Source organism: Gastrolobium bilobum, unplaced genomic scaffold, assembly GCF_033153095.1.
Source record: "Gastrolobium bilobum isolate Gb01-03AN ecotype WA unplaced genomic scaffold, APGP_CSIRO_Gbil_v1 utg5420, whole genome shotgun sequence".
Classification (NCBI taxonomy): Eukaryota; Viridiplantae; Streptophyta; class Magnoliopsida; order Fabales; family Fabaceae; genus Gastrolobium; species Gastrolobium bilobum.
This window is the reverse complement of record NW_026898652.1, coordinates 57,017-75,282: the sequence shown is the minus strand read 5'-3', so window position 1 is coordinate 75,282 and position 18,266 is coordinate 57,017. Positions and strand designations below refer to the sequence as shown.

The 18,266-nt window shown below is 32.9% G+C and overlaps 2 protein-coding genes across 4 annotated transcripts; both read left to right on the top strand.

Annotated features, from left to right (window-relative positions):
- The first annotated feature begins 1,645 nt into the window (after positions 1-1,645).
- LOC133318090 (probable magnesium transporter NIPA4) lies at positions 1,646-8,473 on the top strand. Of its 3 annotated transcripts, none has more exons than XM_061520039.1 (9): positions 1,646-2,158; positions 3,277-3,333; positions 3,967-4,057; positions 4,133-4,293; positions 4,380-4,507; positions 4,610-4,747; positions 6,691-6,783; positions 7,765-7,870; positions 8,003-8,473. In XM_061520039.1, exons 1-9 carry the CDS (start codon positions 2,002-2,004, stop codon positions 8,104-8,106), a joined length of 1,035 nt encoding a protein of 344 aa, XP_061376023.1. In that variant the 5' UTR covers positions 1,646-2,001; the 3' UTR covers positions 8,107-8,473. The 3 variants fall into 3 exon arrangements, with proteins under 3 accessions (XP_061376023.1, XP_061376024.1, XP_061376022.1); XM_061520040.1 differs by having other exon boundaries at positions 7,765-7,888; XM_061520038.1 differs by having other exon boundaries at positions 7,765-7,894.
- A 3,100-nt stretch (positions 8,474-11,573) lies between these two features.
- LOC133318073 (protein EI24 homolog) lies at positions 11,574-16,690 on the top strand. Its single transcript, XM_061520016.1, has 10 exons — positions 11,574-11,889; positions 12,826-12,976; positions 13,498-13,550; positions 14,058-14,192; positions 14,310-14,373; positions 14,507-14,592; positions 14,674-14,756; positions 15,254-15,330; positions 15,510-15,622; positions 16,585-16,690. The coding sequence occupies exons 1-10, from the start codon at positions 11,735-11,737 to the stop codon at positions 16,649-16,651; spliced, it is 984 nt and encodes a 327-aa protein (XP_061376000.1). The 5' UTR covers positions 11,574-11,734; the 3' UTR covers positions 16,652-16,690.
- Positions 16,691-18,266: the final 1,576 nt, after the last annotated feature.

Here is an 18,266-nt window from a genome sequence, read left to right as displayed (position 1 = left end):
AAATTCTATAAAACTATATACATGTACGTTATGATTTTACAACGAAATATTATACTTTTGATCTTTAATTTCAAAAACAAATAAATAAATTACGGGCTCCCTGGTTTTTATCGTAAAATTGTTTTATCATAGTTTGTAAATGAATACAATAGATAATATCAAAATGGAATTAATATTTTTTATATTATAAGAGATAATTATATCTTCCATACACACACAAAAGCATGTAAGATCATGTGAAGGGAAGAGATAGAAAAAAAAAAGATCTCCATATATTTTTGTGTATATATAAAAAATAAAATTATGAATACGGATCCTTATAACAACTCATATCGGCACACGAATGAATAAAAATAGATAGATACATCATCTTTAAACAAGTACAAAGAAATAAATATAGTGGTTAGCTTAATTAAATGAAAGTAATAAAGAAACTCAATCAGTGCAATTTAAAGATCATAAATATATGGCTATCAAAAAAATAAATTATAAATATATACGATCAGGAGTGATTATTATATTTTTAATTATTTAAAGTAGTTAGGTTCAGTGATAAGCGATTTATGATTTCATAAACTGAAGAGTCAAATCTTATTATAACCATGGCCTTTCGAATTAATGTTTCTTATATTATAAGAGATAAAATTATTTTTTATTCATATATTAAAAAAATATGAGATTCACATTTTTTTTTCTCTTCTCTTCATATGCTCTCTCATACACTTATATATATATATATATATAGGAGGTAATTTTATCTCATATAACATAAAAAAATATTAATTCTAGAACCATTCCTTAAAAATAACTTGTCTTAAACTGCACTGAATTTGGCATTCATACCTAACATTATTATGTAAAAAAAAGAAATCATGAATTTGTTTAAAAAATAATAATGCAATTAAACCCATAAGGAAATACAGGTGCACCAAAAAATTGTTACCTTGTCCTTTTTGCCTTTTGCTTGGTCAATTAAGTCTGAAGTCCACTTCATTTCGCTATCATCATTAATCCATTAAACATAAAAAACGACGCAAAAAAGCAGCATGGATTTGATCGCCAATTTTGGAGCCTAAAATAAGTAAAGGTGGCAAACCCTTTTTGATTATTGGTGGGCTTCAATAGCTGTTAATTGTTTTTACTACTAACTATTTTTTATAAACGGTGTACGTAAATTATAATTTTTTTGAAAACACAAGTGAGTCTATTAATCTAAGTTGCACATTTAAAAAAGTTGCAAATTTAAAAATTTAAAACAGAGATCGGTTTCCCTTCCCCAGTAAAAACGCAAAAAAGTATATATTTATTCTTCATTTGAAAATGAAAGTCACTCAGTGCTTATGCGAGGAGAGGTGACATTGCAACCATAATAATAGTTATATTATTGAATAATAATAAATAGGATAGATTATTTTACTTATCATTTTTTCTGTATATTTTTGCATACTATTCTTCAATACTGTTAGATCAGAATCTCAAAAAGAGAAAGAAAGATAAATGTTAGTTAAGATTCTGATATAATAATATTAAAAAATGACAAGTAAAGACAGAAAAATGATAGGTAAAATAATATATCACTCCTAATAAATAATAATAAAGAAAAAGTAAGGAAGAAGAGAACAAGGGTATTGGGCTTTGACATTAGAGAGAGAGAGAGTAATTTCGAATCAAGTAGGGATTAGCAGAGAATCAACAATGGAGTGTAGTACTCATCAACCTTGTTAGTGATCTCAGTCACGCTGTAAAATTGGTTTTGTTTTGTTTTGTTTTTATCTCTTGTGCTCTTTCTCTTTCTCTTTTTCTCTATATGCATATGCATATGCGAATATTGGAACTGCAATTGCAAAGCATTTCCGATCCAAAGGAAAGAGAACCTTTGTGACAGCTGTATCCACCGAAAGAAAATCCCCTTGAGAGATTAGATATTTGAGTGTTGTGTTTCTTCCGATTCGCAAGTGGCGAGATCCCTCTGTAAACCTAGGGTTTTCGCTTGTGAGAGCCATGGCGACTTCTTCGAGTTCTAGCTGGCGCGAGGGCATGTCCGCCGATAATATAAAGGGTCTATGCCTTGCTCTATCCTCTAGCTTCTTCATCGGTGCTAGCTTCATCGTTAAAAAGAAGGGTTTGAAGAAGGCCGGTGCTAGTGGAATCAGGGCAGGTATGGTGTACATTCTTTTTTCTTTTTCTTTTTCCTTCAAATCCATGTTCAGAGGAGTAAATGTGGGAATGGAGCAATTCCAGATTTGTTATGCTCGTAATGGATCCCATGAATAGTGGTGTCATCTTTTCCACCTCATTTGATTTCAGGTCTCAATACTAGTAAGGGGCTTTCAACTAGTAATTTTTTGTCGTGCTCCACTGATCTTTAGCTCCGAACTTAGTTGATTAATTTTGTTTACTTCCCACTCCTTTAATTTAGTGGATCGTGCGGGAAATGGATTATTATATTTTCTAAGGATCTTGAAGTTTTCTACTTTTCTTGAATAGCTAATCTCAAGTTTAAACTCGATGCCTTGCGTTACCAAGCTTTTTATATGTTCTCCTGACATTTTACAACCCAGATAGATGTAGAACTGGTGGATTGGGTATTGCCTTTGAACTTTTCTTTTGGGCTTGAGGCAAAGGGAAACAAACAGTTTGGGTTCTCATCCGTTTTCATGGAACTTTTTTGGTGATGTTGTTAATAATTCTTTTCTCGTGCTCCTTGGTATGGAGTGACTAGTGGTGAAAGATTATTTTAGCGTTGTCTTAGTTGTCACACTAGAGATGTGCATTTTATTTAACCTATTAACATTGAATATGAACATAGTTGAAGTCAATTTAAGTGGTTAATATTGGGGTGTTTTGTGGTTTCAGAAGATACAAGAATTGCTTGGCATAATTACTTGTTTATGGACCTGAACAGAAAATGGAGCTTGACCTGACCTGATCCTGCTATTAATGTTAAAAATATAGTGACTGGGCATATTTTATGTTGTTAAACATTTTCATTTCTCTCCAAGTTAATAGGACATCTTCTATTCACTTGGCTTGATTTATATATATGAAGTGGGGGTGGGTTTTTTTCCCATAAATTCATTTCATCTATGAATGAGTTGTTACATGCTTCATGTTTCTGTGTCTCGTGCATTTGCTTTCTCTGTCAAGATGGATATCATATACGTTAGTGCACTTATATTATCTTCCTGATATTAGTTTCTATTTTTTTGGTTCATTGTCTCTGATGGATCATCATGCACAGCAGCGACTGACTTCTCAAAAAATTATTTTTGACAGGAAGTGGAGGTTATTCTTACTTGTATGAGCCACTTTGGTGGGTGGGCATGATAACAAGTGAGTTGTACATGATTATATATGATTGTTTGGTTGTGGAATGATTAATGAATTGAATGCTGACATTTATTTTCATTAACAATCGTTGATGTGAATGCTTATTGATTGACCGACATTGGTGAACTGTAACATTGATTTTTCATTTTCCAAGCGTATCCCTACAGCTTCTGCTCTTTTTTCTTTTCCTCTTTTTTAAAAAAGTTCCTTGTTATTTTATAACTGCAGAAAGTAATTTAGTTACTAGATTTGTATAAATTGAATCCTTTGCAGAACCTTAACAAATCCAAAGAGGGGCATTCTTCTGTATGTTTTTCCCTTTATCCCTGTATGATTTTCAAACTTATAGCAAAAAGTCTCAAGTTTTAGGTTAAGTTATCTAACTTTCTGTAACTTATTATCCATATTTATGTAAAAAAACAGTAGCTAAAGTTTGTATCTTTTATATCTAATTTGTCTAACTTTTTTTTTTTGCTTCACACATTTTCCAAGGGAATATTTCTGCTCGGACACAAAAGCCTGCCAAAGAGACTAACAAAATTCCCACTTACAATTTATTGATCCGAGTTGCTTACAGCTAATGATATTAATCAGTGGACCAAAATTCCTATTCTAACACATTTGCAATTTCAACAGTGATTGTTGGAGAGATTGCCAATTTTGCGGCTTATGCGTTTGCTCCAGCTATATTGGTCACCCCTCTTGGTGCTCTTAGCATTATTATCAGGCATGATAAAAATTTAGCTTCAAATTGATGCTTGATTGACTCTTGTAAATTTTGATTTGTGATGTTGTCTTGCAGTGCTGCTCTTGCTCATATTATTTTACGGGAGAGGCTACATATATTTGGAGTTCTTGGTTGTGCTTTGTGTGTTGTGGGGTCTACGACAATTGTTCTACATGCACCTCAAGAACGGGAAATTGAATCAGTGACAGAAGTATGGGATCTTGCTATGGAGCCAGGTAGCCATGTTCCTATCTGAAATATTACTCTCTTTACAAAAATATCATATCAGATTACTGACCAAGACATATTGATTCTCTTGCAGCATTTGTCTTTTATGCAGCTTTGGTTATAATAGCTGCCTTCGTTCTTATCTTCCACTTCATTCCTTTATATGGCCAGACACACATACTGGTTTATATTGGTGTTTGTTCTCTTGTAGGTTCTCTATCGGTATGTCTCATCATAGAGTTGTTCATGAATTTCTACTAGTATTTGCTCTCCTCTTGTTATCTTATTATTATTATTTTAATATTGTAAGGTTTCCTTTGATAGGTAATGAGTGTTAAGGCTCTTGGAATTGCAATAAAGTTAACTCTGTCAGGGATGAATCAACTACTTTACCCTCAAACTTGGGCATTCACTCTAGTTGTAGCTGTTTGTGTGCTTACCCAAATGAATTATTTAAATAAGGTATGATACCTTTTCTCATTAGTCCCTAGAATTTATATTTATTTGAAGTTCTATCTTGTACTTCTTTTTGTCAACAATCAACAAGTTCCATCGTGCACTTCTTTTGGGCATTTGCTTTAGTTATAACTGTTTGTGTTCTTACACAGATGAATTATTTAAATAAGGTATGGTTGCCCTTCTTGTTAGTTCCTTGGAAATTTATATTTATTTGAAGTACTATCATGTACTTGTATTTGTCAGCACTCAACAATTTCCATCGTGCACTTCTTTTGGTCAACAAGTATCATGTACATGGAATTGGTTTAATTGATTTTCCATTATACCATTCAGTGAAATCCGTGGACATATCATTTATTTTATGTTTATGCTTTTTGTAAATGCTTTTTTATTTTTGAACAATTAATTGTGTCCTCTTTTCTTGATTTTGTTGATAAGAATATAAAATTGTTCAAGGGATAGTTATTTATCTTCTCATCTGAATTATGCATGATTTGTTTCTTGAACCATAAGTCTGTTTCGTATGGAAAACCTTTAACTCAAATCATATTACCATCACATATGACCCTGGGATCTTTAAGTGAACTTCTGTCATTGATTGGGAATTTTATCCCTTAATGTAAAATAAAGACTGATTTGTCATATCCACTCTTTAATGAGTAAATAGCATCAAATATGTAAGCAAGTTGAAAATGTAAAATATTTGTTTTTTTAATGATAAAAGCAAGTCCCAAAAACTTGATAGAAGAATCGACATCAAAATGAGAAAAAAGGTTCAATACGGAACACGAGGAGTTTGAGTTTGACTCTCTTGTTTGTCATTTGGCCAAGAATTCCTATTCTTGTCTTTTAATGCTTTTGGGAAAACCCTTAAGCTAAGCCCCTTCCCTTCCAACTCTAACCTCCTATATTATTACTTTGTAAATAATTCCATAACTTCCTAACTTCTTGGGCCCTATCAGTTACCGCCTCCGAGAAATTCCACCTTGTCCTCTGGGTGGAAAGTGGGGATTCCCCCTGCATGAGAATTCCCACTGTTCATCTTCCCAGTTCCCACAGTGTTTTACCCGCATGATTCTGGGCAATCTTCCCTGTCTTCCTTCAGTTGATCATCCTCTACCAAAATGGTAACTCATATCCTCCTTTTTGGATAGCAGTGCATCAGTCCTAAGGGTTGGCCACATTGGATGCTCCACTTGTCGCACTTCTCTGTTTTGAGGTGGGTATGAGCTGCTACTGCTGGGTTTTATTGCTGTTTGATTTGGAAACTCCATACTCCTTGCACACATCAAATTGTTGCACATATTCCTCTATCATCCCTGTTTGTCATAACGTGGTCAGCCTCTCGTAAACATTCCCCACACAACTTTCACCAAACCTCTGGATCAATGCTTCTGTGAGCCCTTCCGATGATAAATACGGTGTTTTTTTCCCCAGAAAATGAAATCAATGCCATCAATGCTAATACATGCTAGCCGCATTGGTGAGCCCTTTGCACGAGTATATAATAGAAGGAAGAAGAGGGTGAGGGCTGTATCAGTGAGCAAAAGTCCAGAGTAAGCAAATTGATTATAAAGGGCAGAGGAGAAGGGAATGAGTTAGTTAGAAGAGGGGACACGCGGCTGAATGAGGTGGAAAAAGGAACATGTGAAGGAATGACGGTTTGTGGGCAGGATTGAGGTTATTAAGTAAAGGGGGGAAATTGAGGGAAGGGTCTTGTATTGAGTGAATCTTGGGTGGGTTTGGCAGTACCTATGAATTAGGATGAGACTTCAATGTACTGTTGTGTAGTCATGGATGTCAATTTGAGCATGATCCTGCTACTTATTAATAATGTGCAATTACTTTTACATATTGTCATTCCTCTCTCTCTCTCTTTTGGTTTGATGGCTAATTCTTTCTTCTTTATAATTCATATGATAATGATTTTTTATTTCTGCAATCAGGCACTGGATACTTTTAACACTGCAGTGGTGTCTCCCATATATTATACTATGTTCACAACACTAACCATCGTGGCTAGTGTTATCATGTTTAAGGTAAGTTTTGTTGCCTATCATTGGACACCGCTCATTGCTTTACTTTTAAGGCTCTATATATTATGTTACAACAATCAGATTGACTACATATTGTATAATCTTTTTTTTTTCTAAGCCTCTTGGCCAACAATTATATTTAAGTTTAAAGTGTCTTTCTTTATACACTATGTTTTTGTTTGAATTCCATTGCTTTTATTATAACAGCATAATAGAAAGCAATTGTTAAAAAAGATATTAAGACATTCAGATTTAAGATTCTTTTACGCTTTAACCTGTTGCTTTAGATTGCTTCATCACTCACTCCTTAGTCTTCGTTAGTCACAGAGAAATCAAGATTTAAGATTTCTTTTATGCTTTAAACCATTGCTTAAATTGCTTCATTAGTCACTCCTTAGTCTTCTTATAATTTAAATTCATGCTCGATTTTTGTCAGTCGTCATTGGACTCTATTGTGGACTCCCTTTCTTACTAGTTTGTTAAGGAGCTGTCTAATATCTTCTTAGTTTGTTAAGGAGCTGTCTAATATCTTCTTGTTTTTGTGTTGAAACAAGATCCTTAATGATGCTTATCTACTGGTTGTTGTCTAGAACTGTGAACCTAATATTATTTGCTAGTCAAATTTCTCTTAGTGGGTCCCACATAGTCCATCCGTGATGAACTGCTTGCGAATGAAGAGGGAGACGAATGTTGTTGTGAGTAAATGTCTGCTGAGACATTTACATATAGAAGATGTGAAAATTGTATGCAAACTCATATGTTCAATAGGGTGTGAAGGTTCTTTTGCTCTTTCCCTTAACCAAGCATACAGACATGCAAATCCTGTGGTGCACAAATAAGAACTGGTTTTCTTTTATTTTCATAATTTTGATCGTCTTGTATTTGATGTGTAGATGCATTAGTTTAATTGTTATTTATACATTCAATGTCTGTTCACTATTTTTGAAGGTTGACCTTTGATTTGAGAATTGAATTTGATATCAGGACTGGGATAGACAAAGCCCAACACAAGTTATCACGGAAATATGTGGGTTCGTGACAATACTTTCAGGAACTTTTCTTCTGCACAAAACTAAGGATATGGTTGATGGTATGCTGCAGCAATCGAGTTATAGTAATTTCACGTGACTTTAGATTACCCTCTTTCCTGCTCACATGCACTTTCTGGTGTAAGGTCTTGAAGTTTTAAAACATGGTTTATTGATATTATCTTTATATGCAGGTTTGCAATCATCTATTAGACTTCCTAAGCATTCAGAAGAGGATGGCTTTGATGATGGGGAAGGCATTCCTCTTAGACGGCAAGAATCCTTGAGATCACCATGATATGTTCCGCGCATAACATCTTTCATATCTTGACGAGCTTGAGGCACTGGGGAGGGACTTTGCCAAGGTCATCGTGTATTTTACTGATTATTTCCCTCCCCATCATATTTTTTTCCCGGTACAGTTGGAGTGGAAGGATGAAAGTTTCATATCATTGTTCTTTTGGCGTCCTGATGAATATGGTTTCTGATCTTGCCTTGTATACCCCTTCACTCCATTTCGAAGACAAAGGCCAATGTAATTTTCTGCACGCTGTTTTTATATAGTGTATCTCAGTTAAATGAAAGTATTCATCATCAAATTTTGAACTGGATAGCGTAGCAGTATTATCAGTATCTGCCATTTGAACTCGAGCTGACCTCGATATTCCTCTTTGCACTTATCAGAGCAAAATATGGAAATCAGATATGTAGATTTTCAGGTCCAATGAGTTGTTCAAAACATGCCTGAGGGCTCTGTTTTGAATTTTAATAACCATATAGTTTCAGCACATGACACCCCTGGAGCGGCCCTTGCGTCTTGCTGTTGCCGCCGCCGCTGCTTCTTAACGGAATAACAGAATTCAAGGGCCATGGCTTGTTTTTCTTGTCACTTGATTAATATATTCTTAACATTCATCATAGCCTTACCTAGATGATGAGGGAGTTTTATAACTTGAATTCCTTTCGAGTTAGTTCGGCTAAACTTGAAGAATCGAGGAGGATTTTTGGGGTACAAAAAGAGTAATTTCATGCTAAATTTAAAAGGATTTGTTTTCTTTTATAAGTGATCATAACCTCAGCGTAAAATAATTTTAAGAGTCGACTCATACTCATCAATTCTGGAGTAAAATAATGATGTTTTATAGGATTGGGTTAAGTGCATGTCGTACTTCACAATAATGAAAATAATGAAAATCGTTTCATTTGTAAACAGCTATTAACATACGTTTAGAATTAATTTTGGGAAAATTATTGTTCAGTTCGTGCTAACGGTAATGTTCATTAAACACCACAGATTTCATACAAAATCCAATATAAGCAGCATATTTTTATTCTTTATTAAATTAAAAATTATATTAACATCTTGATTCCTGATTACTCGAACTTAAAAAAGATTAAGTCTTTAAAATGTATTACAGGATAAAAAAAATGTAGGGCTAATTGATCAAATTGTCCCCTTTTAAAAAAATTATTAATTTGACCCGGTTTTTAAGTTATATATTATTTTGCCCCTGTTTAACCAATAAATGGTTTACTTAAACAAATGATAGATAATGGCATTAAATTAAAAAAAATGTTCAAATTAGCATTAAATTAATATTAAATTTATTAAATAAAATACTATTTAAAATTATAAATAATTTTTGTATAATCTTTTGAATCCTGGAAAAATTAAAAATGTTATTTTTCAAAAATTCCATGTACTCAACTTTTTTAGGCAAAGAAGGGAAGAATTTTTTTTTCAATAATCACGTTATTTTTTTGAATTTATAAGAATTTTTAAATAGAATTCTCATTTATATGGTGATATTTCAAAATTCCTTCAAGTTCAAATATATTAAATTTATCATTAATAATGATAATTTGATTATAACATTTTCCCTTTTCATCTAAAAAATTCAATGTACTCAAGTTTTTGGTAAATAAAAAAAAGGAAAATCAATAATCAATGATAATAATATGTCTGGTGCCACCTGAGCATGGTGATAGTTTTTTTCTTAGAGATCTCGACTCTTGGCTTCATTTTAATTATAATTTGCAGTCTACAGATAGTACTATGCTGAATTGGTTGTCCGTCTTTTTTGTAGCTTGTTGGAAATCTTAGGTGTGGAGAAATGAAGTTTGTCATGGCTCTACAATGCCTTCGGTTATTGATAGAGTAAGGTTTATTAGAAATCTTGTTGATGATATTCAGCATGCTTGTTCTACTCAATCAAACCGATATGTGAAAAAAAGAACTATGGTTTTGGATATTTCATGGTTCATGATTATGGTATGATTAAAATCAATTTTGATGGTGCTGCTCATGGTAATTCTAGTTCTGCTGCTTGTGGTGGTATGATGAGGGATGCCAATGGGAGATGGTTGGGTGGTTATGCTTATCGATTGTGTATTTGTAATGCTTTCAGAGCTGAATTATTGGGGGTGCTTAGGGATTTGGAGATGGCTTGGAGCTCAGGCTATCGCAATGTGATGATTAAAAGTGATTCTTCTAGTGTAATCACTTTGCTATCCATGAATGGTATAGCAATCCGTGAGTGTCATCTAATATCTCGCATACGGATTTGGATTCAGAAAGATTGGACAGTTTCTTTTCATCATACATTTCGAGAAGGCAATACTGTTGCTGATTGGTTGGCCAATTTTTTACTTGATTATCAAGAGCAGCCTGATAAAAGAGTTTGGTGAAATCCTCCTCCTGGTGTTTATTTTTTGTTGCTTGCAGATTTGGCTTCTGTTTATAGACCACGTGAGGTGGTTTGTAGTCCTTAGGTGTTCTTTCTGTCTATTTTCCCTTTTATTTCTTTGGGCTTAGGCCTTTTATTTACCAAAAAAAATATGATTATTATTTAGAAATTTTTATGAATTAAAAAAATATCAAATTTATTATCAATAATAATAATATGATTATTAATTTTGCTTTTTCTTTTCTTATTTTCCAAAGAAAAAAAGAATTGAATTTTTTGATTTTTCAAAAAATTTTATTGATTTCTTTTTCTTTATCATCAACAATATAAATATGATTATCGATTTTTTTTTCTTTATTCCAAGTAGTCCAACTCACTCCTCTTACATCTATTCATTGATCCAAAAAATACATAAATTTACTTAAATAAATATCAAATAATGAATGGTGTCACCACACATGAGACTTCACCGGTCTTATTTAACCGTATAAAGATAATATCGCAGCGTATGTGTTCAGAGATATCTTATAGATAGACATTTTGATTGACTTATAGCTAATATCCAATCATTGTACACAATTAATAGACTTATAACCAAGACGTGGGTATGTGCACTGTGTGAGTAAAAGTAGTAAATGAGTTCAGAATGTGTACATGAGGATCTTTATCCTTTTATTGATAGGGTTTACTTCTTGAGCTTAGGCTGTGTAGATCTCCTAGTTGATGTAGGATTCAACCTCTTATTTGTAGAGATAAGGGTTTTATTTTTTATTATCTTTATTATTTTATGCTGTTAAGATAATTATATCATTATCCATTAAAAAATTCATGGATAGATAATTAAAATATGAATATAATTCCAGACTATTTTATTAACTTTCGGTAAATGACTAAATGAGAACAGATTGTGATAAAATTTGGAATGTGAGACAAATCCGTTACTTTTATTTTATTTTTTTATAAAAAAGCACAATTCGATCCATTAGCTAAAAATATAGTGTTGATGAATATAAAACTCATTTAAAATAGTAATATCGTAAAATAAAACAGGAAACGATATTAATAAGTATTTGAAACATTTACGAAATACGATGATAAGAAAAGGAAAACAAAAAAAACCTTTGTACTTGTACTGTTGTCTGGCGTAGGTGGTGGGAAGATAGAAGGAGTTGGGTGATGAAGTCAAAGGGTGTTGCGATTGCGAAGTAGCGTGTTGTTCCCTTTTCCCAATTCCGAGAAATGGAACGCGTGAAGGTAGCATGTCTTCTGTGGTTGCGGGGTTTCAGAGAGGCTTGTTGCCTTCATCGCGTTGTTGTTCTGTGTCTTAGGTCGAGAAGGCTTTTGGTGCGAACTGGACAGTGTTTCCTCTTAAATGGTTTCATTTTCTTAGGAAGGTTATTTCTTTCCTCCACTTTTATATTCAATTTTCATCTTCCTCATTCATTTCCTATTTCTATATTTTCTTACTCTTTTGTTTTTACAATCAACAATTAAATCACTATAATTCGGCACTGGGAATTCATATTTTGCAATCCAATGAATGTGAATGTTTATTAGTTGCGTTGTGTGTGTGACTGTATTCGGCACAAGGAGATGTTATCAGAGATAACAGAGGTGGATTTCGATGGTTGAACTGAACAATTGACTGCAGTTTAAGGTCCTTAGTCTCCTTTTTCTCAGTTGTTGCAGTAGTTGTCTAAAGTTTATACTTATAGTCTCAAAACTTGCGTGAGTATTATTTTTTCTCTTCTTGTTTCTTTTGTAGCTACTATCTTATATATCCTACCAACTTGGTTATTATTCATAACAAGAAAATAATATTTTTCTGTTTTTCATTCACTTCTCAACCAAGTTATTATGGATAATGAAGTCCGTGGTTTTGTCCGGCTTTAAGGATATTATTGTCTTAAGAGTTCATCCATTCCATCTCTCTTTTGACCTGTTCTTTATGGTATTTAGTAATATATTTTAATTTGGGATGATGAATTTTGAGATCTGAAACATTGATAATGATAGCCTTTTCCTATGGCACTATTCCATCAAAATCAATTTTTTTTCCTCCAAATTCTATGAATAGACATCTCAAATTGAGCTCTTGTGAGTTTTCTGTTCTTGGATGAGGGGGCAGGATCTGCAGAAGGATATAGCTCATGAACAAATATGTATACTTTTGACGTAATGACAGTTTGAAGATGACTGGAATAAATGTGATTAATGATTATTGGTTGTTGCCTGCATATTTTTGTCGTCCGTGGATTGTCCTTCACAAATCAAGCATCTACAATCTACTTGTTTGATAATAATTTGAACATCTTTAAATTTTTGTGCAGTCTATTCGTCCTAAACTCGTTTGTGATCCCTGCATTGTGGTGGATATTACCTGATCAATGCTCACAGTTTGTTTCTCATAAACCGTGTGACACAGCTGGCACTTTGAAATTTTATTCTTTCTTACGTCTTGCACTCGTTCAGCTCTTTTATGTAAGTATGAAATATACTGTTTTTAAAGTGCACATTGACCACAAAAAATATCTTAATGCTGCCACTTTCCTTCCATGTTCTCCATATAGAATTTTGTTTGCCTTTGTAACTTGAATGTGATATAAATGCAGAAACAAAAATATTACTTTGGCAATGAATGTGATAATGTATTTTCTGCAATATAATTCACCAAAATAAGGTAATTCGGTTCCATTAATATCTTGCTTTGAGTCAGATTTTTACCAATAAATTACTCCACATGATTTGTTAGAAGTAAAATGAACTCATTGACCCAAACATTGATTTAGAAAAGCATGGAAGGTTTACTAGAAGTAAGAAGTTTCAAAAGACAATACTTGGAAAGCTAGTTGCATACTTGCTCAGAGGATTTTTCTCTTTTTCATTGTTAAAATGGATTTGAGATATCTTTCTGCATCTAGATTGCATGAGAAAAAGCTCTGAAGTTGAATGTTTTTTTCCAACTAATCTTTTGTGATTGTCCTTCTGATTGTTCCCTGCAGGTGCTTTGGTTTTACCCATTATATGTGTTCAGTATTGTTCTAAGTGCCATCTGGTAATATTATCTTTTCAATCTTCTTTTTCCCCATCTTTATTGTCATGTATACATCATCTTTACTCAGTAACGAACTTTTTTAAATCAGGTAAAACAAGAGAAGTCCTTTTAGGAGGATAAGATATTCTCCAAAAGATCGTAAGAGCACAAAAAGTAGACATAGTATGGCCCTCCTATCCCATTCTGTACCCATATAAACAATCCTACCGAAATAAATATTCTGGGTTGCTTCTTTTGCTATCCAAAACCTATGCTGGACTGAAATTCTCTTTGGGAATTCTAGCTTATGACTCCAACATAAATGTCAAACACACTGATAATGCCAAATAATGTTTGGCTCCATAGGAAAGTTCTTTGACTTTGTCATGTTCGCATTGCAATAACAAGCAAATTATTCTCAGTTTTTGATATCCATCTCCAGTAAACTATTATATAAAGTGGATATGAACTAGTATGTTATTTCACTTTTTGTTGTCTAAATGAGAATTGCTAACAGAACGTTTTTAGGTACAATGACATTGCCAAGTTTGGGTATGCTGCAATGGGAAGAACTAAGTTTACTGTTGAGAAAGGTTCGGGCCAAAACAACGCACCAACTGTACAAATTGCTTATGATGCAAAAAGACCATCTGGCCTGGGAGGGTAAGGTTCTAATCAATACTTTCTTCATGCTGCTATATTTTTCTTTCCCCTTTTCTGATTGCTATTAGTTCTTAGTCTTAATAGCTAAATCAGTGCTAAAGTGTTTGCTTAACCCAGGGTCATGATTGGAATAGGAGAGCAGGTGTACTCGGTACTCCTTTTGAGCGTTTTCTTTCTTGAGGTAATAAAATCATTGTAATTTCTGTTTCCATTTTGAGAAGATAGTATATATGCCTTGATATGCAGTAAACTATGTTTTGCTTCATTTTATCTTTATTATTTAGATAACAAGCAATTTCTAATGTTACATGCAGGTCTATGCAACAGGATTCATACCGTACATTGGGAAGGTGCTAAATTTTTTACTCCTTTCCTGGATGTATGCATATTACTGCTTCGAGTATGTGGTTCATATACTCCTTTGCTTAATGTCCTCCTTTAACAGTTGGGTATGCTTTTTAAACGTATCCTTTTTTATTAGGTACAAATGGAATTTCAACGAAGTGGCTCTTGATAGAAGGCTGCACTACTTTGAATCTTACTGGGCGTTTTTTGCTGGCTTTGGTAATTTTTTTTAATTTTTTTATCACATTAACTTTATCAAGTATACTTGTTTGTTTAACTCGAGAAAATTCGTATATTCAGATCATGTTTTATATTGGTTCTTCTGAGATAAAACAACTTATGATACTAGCCTTAGGAAGAAGAGCTGCTCTATTTTTTCTGTATATTTGCTAGTAAGAAATAAAACATTAATAAGTCTCCGTAATATTATGTGTGAGAGACAATGGTATGGGTTGTCTGTGAAAGGATAACTGAGGGAATAGGGATGAGGGTTGAGGATTTTCAACTTTGTGGAGTGTGAGTGAAGATATTAAGCAGAATGTCATATAATTCCATAAATGCTGCCTTTGTGGCCTGTTGAAGTTTAAAATTCAGTCTAACATTATTTATGTTGTTGAAAAATGTTGAACTGTGGAACAATTTGTATAGTTTGTATTATACTTTATCCTCTGCTTCACTTCATGTTTGAGATTAATTAGTAATTTATGTCCTTACAGGAAGCCCTTGCGTTTTAGCCATATTCTTTTTCTCGCCTCTTGTGGGTTATGGCATTATGGCTATACTTTTTCCACTGGTATGTGCTACTGTGCTGGTTTTTCCCTTCTATTTCTGTTTCTTCCTCCCACGTTGAATTAACTTTTTGGTTTTTTTTTTTTTTTTTTGCATTTCCTTTTGTTATTCAAAACCTTAATATCATGTTATATTATTATGAATCAATGATTGTAAATTAGTGACATGAATTGTATATTTCAGTTTGTTCTAACTGCAACTGGGTCTGAGGCTGAGCAAGAATCCTTTGAAAAAGACAAATGGCGAGCTACAGGAGTCGATAGACTCCCAATATTTTATGTTGCAGATAATGTGTCGTAAGCTCATTATTACTCATCCCTTTGCTTTAGACTGACATTGCATTATTAAACTCAGCTACTAAGGCAAGTGACCCAGATGGGCACTCGTGTGGTGATTAATGCCTAATGGCCTTATATTATAAATTCGCCAAGTGCTATAGTAAGTGCAAGTTGTTTCAACTATGATGCAAAATGCATTTATCTGTAATTATTTGACAATTATGATGTTGTCAAATCCTTGTTAGTTACCATACACTTTTTTCACCGTACTCTGCTCGTATATGCTGCCTCTAAATACACTGACTTATGTAGTTGACGATATATATGAAAGTCATTAGGTATTCTGGTCTGTTTAATTGAAATTTTCACCATATGCTGTGCTATAGATGGAATATGCTACTACTCATGAACGGAATTTGTTGGAGCTCTTTCTTAATATTATTGTTATTATTGTTTGGCTATGAGCGGATATTGAACTTTACCTTTCCTTCTCTATTTTTATTTTTTATCAAGAGAATTGGAAAAGGAATTGTATGACATTATACTGTTATTCTAAATCTAAATAAATCTTGAGTTTCAAGTGAAAGGTCAAGCGTCTTAACAAATAATCCTAAGACGTTCGTTAGTTGATCTCATTTTTCATCTCTGAGCTAAATTTGGGTGGTCAATATATATCATAAACCTCTGCTATCTCTCATTCTGTTTTGCTGGTGAAGTTAGGATATAGAATGCTGTTAAGGGGCTAAAGGAAGGGTGATGATAAGATATCTTTCTTAATCAGATTTTCTAATTAAATTAGGATGAGATTCGTTTATGAAATTACTCACTATTATTAGATGACCAAAATGTCTAATAATGACCAATGGTAATGGGCTTGCATGATTGTATTATGAAGTACGTAAGGAGTTATTAGTTTTTACTAGTAGACCTGACCTTAGTTATTATCATTTTAGCCACATATTTTGATTATGTTTATATAGGATGTGGATGTTATCTCTTTTACCCCTGGAGAAACGGGACCAGATGCAAGACAGAAAAGAACAATAAGATTGTTGTAGTCAATGATTCTGGCATAACTTATGATTGGTAAGAAAACTAACTGTGTCCGCCGATGACATATTTATTTTATACTTTTTACTTGCATTGTGATTTACTATGCAACATTTTTTCAGCTTATATGGAATTTCCCACCACCCTCCCCCTTTCTCATTTACTAAAAGTTGGTTAATTTGTTTTGTTCGATATGTCTTGTCTCCTGTTTAATGCTGCAGAATAAATGTTATGTAACAAGCTGATGCGGTGGACTACTCACTTGGGGTACATGACTTCAGAATTCAGATGCTGAAGGTTTAAGCCACTAACTGCTACCACACCCAAAGTGGACCACGTCGTTTGCATTTTAGGAATCCTTCCACCACTACCCTTTACATCGTAGAGATTATACTGAATTTAGGTTACAAGCTACGTAAGTCTATGCATGCTAACAACCGTAATCGATATATTATATTTAGAGTGACATGGTCATTGAAATGTGCAGTGTGTTAATATATCCATATTTTCCTGCCTTACGCTGTTAGAATCGTATAATGTGAATCTTGATGTGCAGTGATGGGATACAAGTCTTTGAAACTTTTATCATCTAAACAGATGTCATGGTAGATCACTTACGGATTTGAGATTATAGACTTAAAAAAAAGAAATATTGGAACTTTTGAATTGTTGACGTTTCCAAATATGAGTTTGGGTGAAGTAAGAATTTGTTATTTTGCGATATATCTACATTTTCGTCAAACACTAAGCATTTTTTGAAAGAAATATTTAATATAAATAATTTAACTCCAAATCTGTTTTAAATAATATTAATTTTATAAAATTAAAATTATTCAAAAGTAAATTTGGAAACACTCATTGAAACCCACATTAAAGAGTTGGTTACATAAATATTAGTCAGATTTGTCTATTTTACTTAAAATAATGAGAAAGTATATTTATTATTTTGTCAAATACAATTAAATATAAATAGGGTTTCGTATTAATTTTAACTAAAATAACAATCTTTTAAAACAACATATATTTCTCCCCATATATATTAAAACATCAAAGCAAGACATTTTGGTCACTTCTTAGTATGTGAAATAGCATATTATACTTCTAGAAGGGAAAAAAAAAACATCATAGGATACCCTAGTTTCTATTTTATTATCAGCAGACCAAACTAAACTTTCACCCACTTTACAAGAAAAATTAATTTTTTTATGTAAATAAAGAAAAAAATGGAAGCGTCCATGGGTTATCTTTATCCCTTTGGCATTGTTTAGAGATTAGCTTTCCTTGCACCAAACCGCAAATCCCGCTAGGAAAACTATCAAATGGGATTACTAATATTATATAATAATAATAATCATTTTACAAGACTTTTAATAACATTTTTAAGAAAGGGAAGCACAAGTTTTGACCTAAGAGTTAAAATAATAGAAAAAAAAAGTATTTTGTTTATTTAGGTGCATATTGAAATATGTGTTATTCAGTGTTTAAGGAAAGGACATGAAGGAAGAATGATGATAGAGGCAGAGAGGATGATTATGATGGTGATCTGAATAAAGAAAGCGACGGCCAGGATGAATTGTGGTCACGGATGTATAGTGTACATCAACTTTGTATT